General features: G+C 39.1%; 1 protein-coding gene across 12 annotated transcripts in view; it reads left to right on the forward strand.

Moving 5' to 3' along the window:
* The first annotated feature begins 3,466 nt into the window (after nucleotides 1–3,466).
* The window catches only part of ldb1a (LIM domain binding 1a), a 20,191-nt gene continuing 10,104 nt past the window's right edge, over nucleotides 3,467–13,553 (forward strand). For 7 of the 12 annotated variants that reach the window (XM_043255573.1, XM_043255583.1, XM_043255580.1 and 4 more), the window contains exons 1-3: nucleotides 3,467–3,589; nucleotides 3,754–3,788; nucleotides 6,426–6,526. In XM_043255573.1, coding sequence (XP_043111508.1) covers nucleotides 6,499–6,526 — 28 coding nt within the window. In that variant the 5' untranslated portion in view covers nucleotides 3,467–3,589; nucleotides 3,754–3,788; nucleotides 6,426–6,498. Of the gene's footprint in view, nucleotides 3,590–3,716; nucleotides 3,811–3,982; nucleotides 4,808–6,425; nucleotides 6,527–13,553 lie in introns of those variants that run through there. The other 5 variants (XM_043255575.1, XM_043255578.1, XM_043255576.1 and 2 more) reach the window with 5 other exon arrangements.

Here is a 13,553-nt window from a genome sequence, read left to right on the forward strand (position 1 = left end):
ATTTGCATTTAGGGACATGTACATGTCTAGACACTGATGTCATGTTTGACTAATTTGATTATATTTGACTTAGTTTTTATGTCAGTTTCTTGACTACGCTACGGGGTATTTACATTTGGCAGTTGCTTTTATCTGAAGAAACCTACACTGCATTGAAGGTGTACGTTTTTTTATTAATGTATGTTCCATCTGCTGGGAATCAAACTCATAATCTTGGCATTGCTAGTGCCATGTTCTGTTGTAGCTTTAGAAAAGCACAAAAAATTTTACCGTACTTTTTTTTTTTTTTAAAGTTAAAAGAATTAATCTTTTTATTCTATTAAAAATTATTTGCTGTTTTTACCAGGTTATTTTATTTTTTGGGGGTGAATTGTATTGAACACCCTCGCTAATACTCTTAATTTGTAATCTAATATTAGCTTTTTAAACTAATATTTGTAAGACAGCAAAACTGTTAAGACCAGCAATGTAATGTTACTGGTCAGGCCATCACTCTTTGCATGCGTATACTAGATTTTTGTTTCCGTTTCTTTTGGATAATCCATCTTCATAGTTTCCACTAGGAAAAAAAGGGCTAAGCGTTGTCTAGTTTTATTTTGCCTGCCAGCTCTGCTCTCTATCAGTGAAATCAAATGCTGTACCTTGGAAGGAATGGTGATGGAGGCAATCAATTCAGTCTTCTGAAATGTACTTAGATTAATTAGACGTACTCCTCTTGACACTGTTTAAACATCTCGTTGTGCCAGTAGGGCTAAATAATGCAGTACTACACAGGCGTTTTCCTTTCATCATGGCAGTGACCCGAAAAATTTGCCTTCGTATTCAGTTCAGTGAACTCAGTGAGAGTTGTTTTTCAGTACTTACTTGGAATGTTTCCATCTCGAAAATCCCAATATTTTTTTTTATACAGATCACCCCTCATAGGCGTGTAATGATTATTTGCTATCAGTACTTCTAAAGTGCACAGGCTGAGTTCCTGTCTGCTTTGAATTACATGCAAACATGCTGACTGAATTACAAGAGCTAATGTCCAGCATATGCTGCTGTTGCCAGAGGCAGATGCGTCTAAAGTAGCTTTACGTTTGGGCTGTAGGGCATTGTTTGGCACAATGAGGGCTGGAGTCAGCACAATGAAAGCATTATGCATAAAATCCTGTTTTTTCTCGCTGGATGATACAAACACCAGAGCACCTGATGAAGTTCATACTGATTTATGCACGATCCAGATACTTCACTTTGCATCTAATTCCTTTTTTGAGCTCGCGGGAGAAGTTCTTTGCTATTTCCATACATTCATTCTGCCATTTCCAGGTGCACTTAGTCACATTTTGGCATATTATTATGGTTGGGCACAACATCTGCAGTAGATCATCTTGAGCTATATTCTACCAAATTCCCGCCCACCCACAACGCACAAGAAAACACATAATCGCACACAATGTGTATGCAGCGTTGAAATTGGGCCAGGGTGTCTTTGGAGACGGCGAATCACAGAGGGAAGCAGCACAATAAGTGGGTCACCTTCCATTATGTGGCTTTCATCATTAGAACGGTTCTGCTGAGACTGGTTGAGACTGGAGTCACTTGGCACTCTCCATTCCTCTCCATCCTGTCTCATTACTCAGCTTTGCTCTTGGCAAGCAGCAGACACCACTCAAAGCATAAAAAGACAGGAGAAAAATCTCATATCCTTGTTGGCCAGAGCAGTTGTTTATAAAACATACTGTATTTTCCTAAGCAAACAAATTATGGTGGGATCACCTAGTTCCTCGGCCCACTGGGTGGAATTTTCTTTAACACAGCTTGACAGCTCATTAAGATAAAGCTTATTATATTTTTGTCTGTCTGGACATTACCCTTTTCCTGACTACTTCTTGGCTTTCCATTGCTAATAAAACAAATTGCTTTTGTAGCTTGGGTCAAATAATTTGAATAATGTCTCAATCTTGACATGAATGGTAGTGGAAGTTCAATGCAAGAATATCGACTAATTTTGGCTTTCTCAAAGAACTACTTTGCTGAAAAAACTTGCTTAAACTTGGCTAAACCGGTTTGCTTGTCTTCCAGGTTGGTCAGACTGGCTGCCAACTAAAAACAGCTTGGCCAGGACCAGATTAAACCACCTTTTTTTTTTTTCCAATGGCATAATAAATCCTTTGACTCTCTCTATTCTCTACTGAATAAGCATGCTTTAACCCCCCTAACTGATTTAAGTTGGTTTTAGCTGGTTTGGGCTTGTCTCCCAGTCTGACCTGTCTACTACCTGATTTGCTTAAAAGTGTCCCAAACATTAAAACTAGTTAACAGACCAGGCTGGGAGATCAGCAAACCAGATTAGGCTGTTTTAAGTTGGCTTATTTAAAGAAGATTTTTTTAACTTGTCGGACCTAGATACCTGCTGTTGGTAAAGCTAAAAACCGCCAAGTCAGATTGATGACCAATTTAGACCAGCAAACTAACACTTTCACCAGACTAATAAACATATAATTCGTTAACTCTATTCTAAAAGTATTCTGATCTTAAGTAGATATCCCAGCCTAACCAGCTGAAAAACCCCTTTAAAACCGGTCTCCTGGCCACCCAGACCAGGCAGTTAGACCAGCAGACCAGATTAGGCTGGTTTAAGATGATTTTTGGCAGGTTTTAGAGTCCACCTTAAACCTGCTCAGAATAACAAACCAACCTAAAAAATGAAAACATTTTAAAAACGGTTTTGGCTGTTCATTTAAACAACAGCTTTATGTTGTCCTCGGATAAAATTTGTTAATGAAAACATGTTTCAAAGTTCAAGTTACCTTTATTGTCTTCATGTAAACTACAAAAATTACAAAGTGACATCACCATCTACTGGCCAAGCATGCTAATTACATAATGTTTAGTTGCTTTCGTAGATCAGTGCGAACGGGTTGTCTATATGGAAAACATTTTAAAAGCAAAGTAGAAACTTCTAGGGTTTTTGTAAATTGCTGTCAAATAACGTTCCTCAAGTTTTCTTTCAGCAAGCCAATGAACCCTTCTTATTCACAATGCCGTATATAACTCTTTCCATTCAATTTAACTAGGCAGACTCTTTGCTTTGTTTAACACAGTGTCTGTGAAGATCCATCTCCAAATGTTGATTTGTGACCCATTTGGTGTGTTCTCAAATAACCTTCACATTAAGCAGCGTCCGTCCTCGTCTTAGGTCACAGGTGGCTGGGCTCCTGGGGCCCAGAACGAGTAGAGTTAATTGAACACAAGGCGCCCGTCCGCCTGCCTACGTGCTCGGCGCCTGAGTGGAACTGTGTATTTCCAGCGAGCGAGAGACAGAATAATGCCGTGCCTTGTGTGCCCCGGCGAGCTATCACTGCTCTGCCGTTGCCATGGTGACAGTGCCCTCGCTGGGTACAGCGGGCTGGAGAAGTTGCTCTGGCTCTGCGTCATATTTATTCCAGTGGATCCGCGCGCTCTCCCGCCTCCTCCTTTTGCTCTCCTCTACGCTCTCTCTCTCTCTCTTTCTCTGTCCATGCTTTTTAGGGCTAATTGACCCAGCTCCAGATCATCAATACGCCGAGCTTCGACTACCACAAACAGCACATACTCCGAAAAGGTAAAATGTGGTGAGGCAAACAACGTGGAACTTGATTAGATTCGTTTGCTTTTATTGAACTCGAGCCGTTTTAGTGCAATAAACTGACTGCATTTTGTGTTGTTTTCATCCACTTAATTGGATCAAGAGTTGATTGCAGATCCTTCCTCTCTGTTTCTCGACAGCGCGACCGGGAACACCAGCGTGACTGCGAGGGAAGGTGAGTGAGCGTCAGCGCACAGGTAAACATCTAAGCTTTCCACAATGGTGGTGTCAGAGGAAAAGACAGAGGAGGGATCATCTTTGTTTTCAGCACAGTCGGAGTGTGAGAGCGTGTGACTGAGGACGAAGGAGAGGGAGGGAGGGAGAGCGGGACCTGATTGTGCAGTCTGTGGTGAAGAGCATCTCCCGAGGCTCAGGGCTTCAAAGCCAATCTGTGGCTCTGAAAACAAAAAGCCATTTCCTACAGCAGCGCAAAGAAACCCTTCAGTGTGAAATTATTCTCAGTGGAGTGGCTCTCTTTGTTCTTTGCTCGCTGTGTTTTTGGACCGCAGCTCCTCTCGGCTGAAGAAAGTAAATCAGATGAGTTTATTAAAGGCATTTTAAGAGTAATTAATAGCGCTCGTCTGATTTTTACATCCGACCGGCGGGTCGTTTTTGCGCTTGTGGGATTGAGAGTGTTGTCTCTGTGTCAGCATATTGATTTTGAGTGACAGGTGACATGTAATAACAGCGGTGCGATGAAAGCAGTGCCCTGTTCCCTAGATACCCTGGATGAGAGTCTGTGAAATCAAGAGGTTGCTGAGTGCTCTCTCACTCCCCCCTCTCTGGAGTTGTCAGGCGGCTTTGACAGGGGACGTAAAGGACCAGTGGTGTGTGAGATTCGGTAGTTAGAAGCACAGCCCACTGGAGGGAGAGGCTTTGAGGAGGGAGAGCGAGGGAGGCGTCGGATCGATCGCGGGACTGACACGGAGCGGGTGCCATGTGGACAGGGACCTCTGTCTGTCCTTTGGGACTATGAGAAAGCCAATGAGTCTTTAAAACAGGGAGGGCTGAGGATGTGAATGTGCACTTAGACAAAGACGAATGCTGAGCTTTTTATACTTGCAAAGTGAATAAGTTCTTTGGTGTATTGTTTGGTGTGAGCGCTCAGCCAGTTTTAGATACTGATTCCATGAAGAAATTAGACACCTTGGCATATTCTAAGGAGGCTGTTTCTCCGATGTCCCAGTACTCCAGGTACGTTTTGCATTTTTAATCTAAACTGTCTGTAGCCATTAACTGAACCATTTTCTTGTCTGTACAAATAAATGGCAACCGCCACATTTATATAACAAGGTGTTTCTGTTTTTGCGTAGAAAAGTACTTTGATGTACTATTTAGACATCATGCTATATGAATATGGTAACAAAATCATTAAGAATCATTAGCGTGATCAAGAATATGGTAAGCATTAAGAGATTATCTTGTCATGAATAAATCAGTTGTTATGCAAACAGAAAAAGTTACTATTTATAACGAGAAATGCCAAGTTAACGTGATGTACCAGGTAGATAATAATCATAACCATTAACAAAACCATTGTTTCAAGATGTAAAAATCAGTTTTGTCACTATGAAAAAAATTAAAATTACCTAAATATCATAAATCGTAAATATCATCACGTTTTTCATCTAATTACTGTACTCTCATAGGCATTGATATCAGAATTATAGATATAAAAATTACATTTATATATATATATATATATATATTTACTGATATTATATGCCAAATAAAACAAACTATAATCAGTCATTTGAACTTCTACAAGTTAATTTAGGCATCACAATTCTATAATATCCATTATAAAGAAATTGTATTTATTAAAAGCTATTAAGTGTCTTATATATTAATGTTTACTATATTAATATTACATATATTTGCTATTTGCTAAGAACATCTAGGTAAATATTTGATATTACAATTTTGTACAATAGTAATATTTTATACAAACGTTTGTTAAATCTAACATTAACTGATACTGATATATATATATATATATATATATATATATATATATATATATATATATATATATATATATAATGTGTATGTTTTTGCTAATAACTGATATGGTGTATTGTGCTTGTTTCCCCTACAGTACTTTTTTGTGAATGTATCAAAGAGTGCATAATGCATAGCAATGCATAGGTTACTGAAATGTGCAGAACATGGAAAGAGCAGAAGGACGGCTGTGTGAGGAAAAGGCAGATCAGTCATGCAGCAGATAGAGTGTGTGTGTGTGTGTGTGTGTGTGTGTGTGTGTCTCACTCTGGCAGGGGTGAGCTGTACAGCAGACCCCAGGGAGCATCAGGAGGGCAGGCTGTACGTGTGCTTGTGTGTGTATGTGTGTGTGTTTATGCAGTGTGTCGTAGCTCCACTAGGCGGTAATGACTCCGTGCCTCTGGGCTCTGGCTGCCTCTGTTTATCTCCGTTAGCAGCACAAGGCAAAAATAGGCAATACATGGAGAGAAAAAAAAGAACAGCATCACATGGCCAGTGTGCTCTAAAATGTGCCTCACAGGTCACTTTGACAATGTTGGCTCTCGTTTTCCCTCTCCCTCCCTCTCTGATCCTCTCCTGTGTCACACACACACACACACACACACACACACTCTGTCTCTCACTCTCATATTTTCTCCCTCCCACAAGTATTGCAATTTGCATATTAATGAACCTGGGCGCAGTGTCGAGCAGGAGTGTAATTCCTACTTCCTGTTTCTCGCTGCGCTCTTGTTTCTACATTTTGATTTTTTTTTTTTGTGCCCTCCTCCTGCTGACTCCCCACCCCTTTCTGCCTGTTTCTATTTCTCAGAAGAAGCCCATGCTAACAGTGCGTGGACTGAACAACACCATTTCATTAAGAGCAGTGCCAAACATGTGAGAAGATGTCTGTTGGAGGTTGTGCTTGCCCAGGTAAGAGCTTTAATTCCCTCTCTTCTGTGTGGACAGCTTCAGGCAGGAGTTGCGAAACAGCATGGTTTTTTGGGGAATGAAAGGAAGAGCACTGTACCTGGAGGATTTCACATCTCTCTTGCTCCATTACTGTGGGCCACTTAGGTCGTGCGTTGCATTGTGCACTGTATCTGTGACCTGTTTATTTGAACTAGAAGGAGCATTCCTGTAGAGTGACATTTCTTCTAGAAGTTAACTTGTGCCATGAGCATTGGTTTGTGCTAGAAATTTGTTTGTGGACTCAGAGCAGAGACTTCCTGGACATTGCTGTGACTTTACTAGGCTCTCTGACTGGTGTGTATAGTTGCGTGGAGTGCTGTCCTTTTGTCATATGACGTCAGCCATCGCTCACATCTTTAAGTGCTTTGCATAGAGAAACAAGTAAAGGCTTTTGATTGAGCTGGACACTGTGGCAGTTTAACTTCTGACGGTTATGAAAAACATATTCTCTTAGTTTTTCCTACACGAACCGTGTTCTGCAAACAGTTTTAGGCGTTGGTTGGTCATTTGTGCCAATGGCAGGAAATAGTATAATAAAAAAAACTTCCGACACAAATTCGTTCATCTGCATTGCAAACATTTTTCACATGTTGAAAACATTTGAATTGTTTTTGGGCAGCTGTTCTTGCTTTGAGACTGTTGAATAGACACATCTTCAACATCTGTCTTACCACTTCGTATAGGAGTTGCACAATCAATCAGTCATAAATTACTTGGTTATTTTAGCATTATTAATTATGCCTACAAATTTATACTGATTTGTTTATGAATACAATACTTTTATATATTTATGAATCTATATTTATCATTTGCTACTAAATACTTAATTTTGTTATGCCTACCAATAAGCTCTGTTAATTTATGATGTATGAATTCATTTGTTTTATTTTTAAATATATACATTGATGTTTTTATATATGTGTATTTGTATTTACTCACTTGCACTTGCACTCTACTATGGGACAGAATCTTCATAAAAATTAAGTGATCTTAAGTGACACGTAGCTTAATCACTATAAAAAAAAGTTGTTTCAACTTAAAAAAGCTTGTTACCGCTGTCTATGTTTTTTGTTTTTTTTTAGTTTAGTCATAACTAATTTAAAAGTTTTTTACTAATTTAACTAACATTAAGTTGACACAACCTAAATATTTTTAGGCAATGGTTATTTCAAGTTGAAACTATTTTTTTACAGCGATGTTGGTGATCTGACAGCAAGTATTCTCATAGATCGCTCTCTTCAATGGCGGCATCAAATGTTTGCCCACACGTCGTTTATAAATGTGTTAAGTGACATAGTGGTGATATAAAGCTGCTAAGATTTGCAAATCTCAATGTCAGAATGTTACCTGTTGGAACTATAATGAAAAAGCGCAGCTGGTTTGAGTGTGGTCAAATATGCAGGAAGCAATGATGTAGCATATGTTGACTTTGCTATGCAGCCCAGTGTGCGCCATCACCTAAACAGAGAAGACAAATTTACACCACTAGATACAAGGCACCCTTGTTTCTGACCCAGTCTGTTTCTCTCACAAGTTCTAGTCTCTAAATCACTTAAATACGTTTTTAATTGAGTCCATATGTTCAGTCTATAGGAGTTTCCCAGTACCAGACTTCATGTTTCTAAGATCCGTGGCATCATGGAAAGACAATCACTATTACAAGCCACATATAACGCCTGTCCTCTCCCTCACTGTGATAAAGATTAAAAACAGAGTGAATGGCATCAAGGCAAGTTTGGACCAGTGTGGGGATTGTTGCTGTGCCATAAACACAAGGCAAGCAGTTTCTTCAGACGTTCTCAAGTCAGATTTTTATCTCAGCACAAGAGGCAGCCACAAAAGCCTCTCTGGCAACCCCATTGATAAACAAGCCAAAATTTGGCACGTTGCGTTTGTTTAAAATCAAGTCACAAGGGTACATTTTTACAAGCGTAGTCATGGAAATTTCCACAGACATGTGTCCTGTCTGATTGCTTTCCTTTTTTTGTGAGGAGGGAGGCGGGAAAGAGGGCGAAGAGAAGAAAGAAGGAGACGGGGCGAGACTGAAACAGAGACTCGGAGCACGAGAGACAGCTCTTTCTTGCTTTTGTGTGGGGTCCCACTGCGCCGTTTCGTAAAAGGCAGAAGAGTGCCGTAAAAAAACTGCTTGTGATGTTCACCTCTGTCAGAAACACGATGCAATCTGTGCTTAGAGCGCACGCCCCTCCCCTCGACACAGGTTTCGTTTGAAGTCTGGTTTGTTTACATTCCTATGCTCATGTGGGCTGCACGTACAGTGGGCCGCCGTGATCTTCCTGTCTGGATTTGCGGATATATCGCCGAGCGCGGATTGCATGCTTTTAATGGCCTCTTTTATAGCTTTGTTTGAGCTAGATAACAACCCATACCGACGCTTTTAAATGATACTAAGCTCCATCCAGCTGCTCTCTGCCACTCGACTTTCTACCTCTCACCCACAGGCGCTCGATATCAGCATGTGTCCTGTTACCTCATGCAGAAAGTCACATGGCCCCTTGATTAGAAGGAAACGACTTTAAGCAAAGCTAAAATAGCAACCTCGGTCACAAAGCAAGCCTGTTTCATGTTGCACAACAACGAAAGGGTTAGGGTGTGCCTGTCAAGTTAGGAGAAGCTGCGCTGATTTACTGTCTCCTTGCTGGATTGGCAATGCCTTTGCGTGGTGCGTTTAGCGTGCATTTGTGTGCGCGTGTGCAACATCTCCCCCCTCTCCAGCCCGTGGCTCACAGATCTGTCTCATTACACAGAGCTAGAACAAAATGGCTTCCTGTGCAGAAAATCAGCTCCCCTCAACTTGTCAGTGTTAGATGGGGATGTTAGAACTCGTTATGTCACGTGTCAGCGATGGTGAGGGAATATTAGATGAGAGCTGGCATTTGCCAGCTGCACGACTCCGCCACAGCAAGAATCAATGCGCTGTCTGAACAAAAAGGACACATGATTTTACAGACTGAATGAAGATTTATAAGTGGTGCTTGATAGAATAAGCATCAATATTGCTGTTGCTTATGTTTGTACCTCTATTTGTATTAAGATTCGCCATGTGACTCACTGTTTGTGCTGTGGATATGAATAATTCCATAATTGCGTGGATTGATGATGAAAGATGTGCTGTTATTTTTCCATGTGTTTTCAAACTCCATATTTTTTTTCTATTGCATTTACAGAATACAGTAATAATGCAAAATGTAATTTTAAACCAGTCAAATCAGCACTTTTGTTATTCCTTAGATAAAAGGTCAGTTATTACATTAAAAACTACTTTTCTGTTTTAAATGGGTGACAACTTTTAAATTCTTTAGGTAATCACACCAGTATGCCACTAAATGTGATATGGCTATTATATAAGCTGCTAGTTTAATAATCGGTTTAAAAAAAATGTTTTAAACAATAATCACTAAAAGTAATAGATCTATGCTATTAAGCTCTTCAGAATCCCTTGTCTCATTCTTGTTCAAATTTTTTTTTTTTTACACAAATTGTTTATAACAAATTATTTAAATGACTCACTTATACAGACAGCCGCTTGTCGCCACCTGCTGGTATAATTATTAAGTAATTCATAGTAAGTGATTTTTCTGAAGGAATACTCCGTTCTGAATCCATTCAGCCATATCAGCGATAACACTTTTAGCTTAGCTTCATAGCATCACATTCAAAACTGTTTCAAAGAGTTTCAGTATTTAAAACTTTTACAACTACTCATTTGGAGTTATATTGTGTACTGAGACTGGCAGAAAATGAAAAGTTGTCTTTTTTTGAACGCGATGCTACTGTTCTAATTGGATTCAATGATCTATGCTAAGCTATGCTAAAAGTGCTACCGCCAGACCCAGAGAACGGCCGATTAGATTAACAAACGGTAAAACCCAATGTATTAACTTGGAGATTAGCCTGTTTCCAAAAAAAGTGGAGTGTTCTTTTAAGAAATTCTTTCATTAAACTAGACTTATTCTGAAGGTTGAAGCCAAGCAATATAGAAACCAGAATGAAGACTTTTTTTGGCTAGGGATGGACTCTTTACTCAGTCTAAACTGCTTTGCATTTACCCAAAATGTTCTAGGAACTGGATAGCAACACCCTGACTTCACTATGATGATTTTGCATTGACAAATGCTTTGTTCAGAATTTTCAAAAATAAAATTTTGCAATCTTGAAAAACAGCAGCTGCTTTATTTGGACCCGAATAATTGTAGAGAATAGGAGTTGTAAATGTAAGACTGCAGTAATAAAATGAGAAGTAAGCAAAGGCATCTGTATCTTGTAGAGTGACGAGGATCAGCTGTTTGCTTCTCTATGATTTCCAGCTCAGTGGCTCCTGCCATGAGACCTCAATAAACTCCCATGACCCGACCCCATGGCTGCCGTTGCCAATGGAAACACACCGAGCAAGATTACAACAGACCCCACACTCTCTCTTTATACCTGAAGTGTGTGTTTTATTCAGGGAACACCTAAAGTGTCAGATCTGATTTATTCCCAATGACAGCAAATGTGTTTTCCTCAGTATGTTTTACTGCTCATTGATTTTTCTCAGCATTCTCATCAAGTTTTTCTCTCTCGCAGCTTTTTGAGGTCTGACACTGGTGTTTGATGGCATAGCGTGTTTGCCAACAAAGTCAACAAACACCACAGTTCCTTATTAGTCATTTATCAGACGCTTTCATATCCAAAGTGACTTACAGTATATTTATTACAGGTCCAGTCCCCATGGAGTGACCTGAGGTTAAGTGCTTTGCCACATCTTTAACCACTAAGCCCCTACTGCAGTGCAGCAGAGGCAGAATATTCACAGTATATTTGTTAAGCGTGGGCATTTCAGAGCCCTCATCTTACTTCCTCTCACAGCAGCGCAAAGCGTGTTTCCGAGTGATTTAACGGCTTAAAGAGATGCTTGCAACAAAAAAAGCCAGTCAATTTAATCCACCGGTGGGTTCACTTAGCTTTGCATACGTCTCTGGCAATCAAATGCGTGTAAGACTTTTAGGTGGTAATGAGTGGTTTGGCATGAAAAGAAAGGAATCACCTGTAGAGCACAAGCTTTAGAAAAGCCTGCGAGACAGTTTGATCCCTGCTGGGTCATCAGAGAATCATCATCTGGAATACCAGGGGCAGGCTTTTAAAGTCCGTTGCTAGTGATTGGGGTCAGTAAGACTATATATATATATATATATATATATATATATATATATATATATATATATATATATATATATATATATATATATATATACACACTCTTTATTTATTCAATAAAGAGTGCATTGAATTGATCAGAAGTGACAGTAAACACATTTTGCTTGCTGCAAAAACATTTGTATTTCATATAAATGCAGCTGTCTTTAAATTCCCAAAAATGGAAGAATTTGAAATTATATGTGACCTTGGACCACAAAGTTGCTGGGATATATTCATAGCAATGGCTAAAATACTTTGTATGAGTCAAAAATGTAGATTTTTTTTGATTAAATAAAGATCATCTTTCATGAAGATATTTTGTACATGTAAATTTTGTAAATTCCTACTGTAAATATATCAAAACATAATTTTTCATTAGTATAATGCATTGAACTTCATTTGGACAAAGGTGATTTTCTCAGTATTAAGATTTTTTAATTAGCTGTATCTCTGCAAAATATTGCCCTATCCTAAAAAAAAAAAATCATACACCAATGGAAAGCTTATTTATTCAGATTTCAGATTTTATATAAATGACACGTAAGAAATGCCATACAATGATTTGTGGATTAATAACCATCAAGGGAAAAACTATACTTTATAATAGAAAATAGTTATTTTAAATTGTAATAATATTTCACAGTTTTTATTGTATGTAAATCAAATAAATTTGGTGTTTTATTGAATAAAACATTTAAAGATAATACAAATTTGACTCCTGTTATATTGTACTTTTGTAGCATATTAACAAATACAGTTTCTATATTTTCTTACTAACGATTTACAATGACTTTTACAGTTAGTGATGCCAGGATAACAGTAGCAATCTCCCAAAAAAAGTATTTCGTAAAAAAATACAAAAAACAACAACAACAGCAAAAAACAGAATATAAAATATTTCTATTGACCATAGAAAGATTTGAGACATTTTCAGACCTTTATGATTTCATTAATTTCCAATCACACACTTTAAAAGTCTAAAGACAGGTTTTCCAAGACCTAAACAAAATATTCATGCATGCGCTGTATGCATGCATATAAATGCTTAATCTGTATCTATGGATTTATTCCACCGATTTCATGAAACATTCATTAAAAAGTGTAGACCATCTTTTGTGAACAGCACATGTGATTCCTCTCCTGCACATTCCTCCGAGTGGAGGACAGACATTAGATATGATTTGTACCGCAGTCATTCCCCCACAGTAGTTAGTATGGCCCTCACATATGTCGTCTGTCGCCAGAGCATTATCGCGCTCTGCCAGCCGTGTAGCTGTGAGCAGCCTGGGTGAGCGTGAGGCACATGGCTCCTCCTGTGCTTGTGTTTAGCAGAGATGAGGCAGTGGCATAACAAAGAGCCCCTGGAGCACTGAGAGGCAAGCGGAGGCCTCATCAGGGAGAGAGATTTTGTCAGCCATGTCGGTGGAGGATGGAGTTTTTCCCACAGAGGCAATCCTTCATTCAAACCAGAGAAGTTAAAATGGGAACAGCTTCACTGCTGCAGATGAAGGACGTTCATAAAGCTCATAAATGAATTCAGCAAGAGCCCCTAGTGGAAGTTTAGCTATGATCGTTTTCTTGTTCAGCGTGTCTGGATGTGCCATTTAACCAAGAAGCTTATTAGACCCATAAGTTATCAGACCCACGCTGAGGTACCTGTCATCACGATTTCGCGCACTGATTTATATCATCTTCATTGGCCCCCTTAACGCTCGTGCAAATGTGAAGTTGGCCTTTAGTCTCTTTGCTGAATTTGTGCTGCCGTCCTTAGACTTCAGAAGATTGAGTTTAT

This window comes from Puntigrus tetrazona, chromosome 13 (genome assembly GCF_018831695.1).
Source record: "Puntigrus tetrazona isolate hp1 chromosome 13, ASM1883169v1, whole genome shotgun sequence".
In the NCBI taxonomy this organism is placed as follows: Eukaryota; Metazoa; Chordata; class Actinopteri; order Cypriniformes; family Cyprinidae; genus Puntigrus; species Puntigrus tetrazona.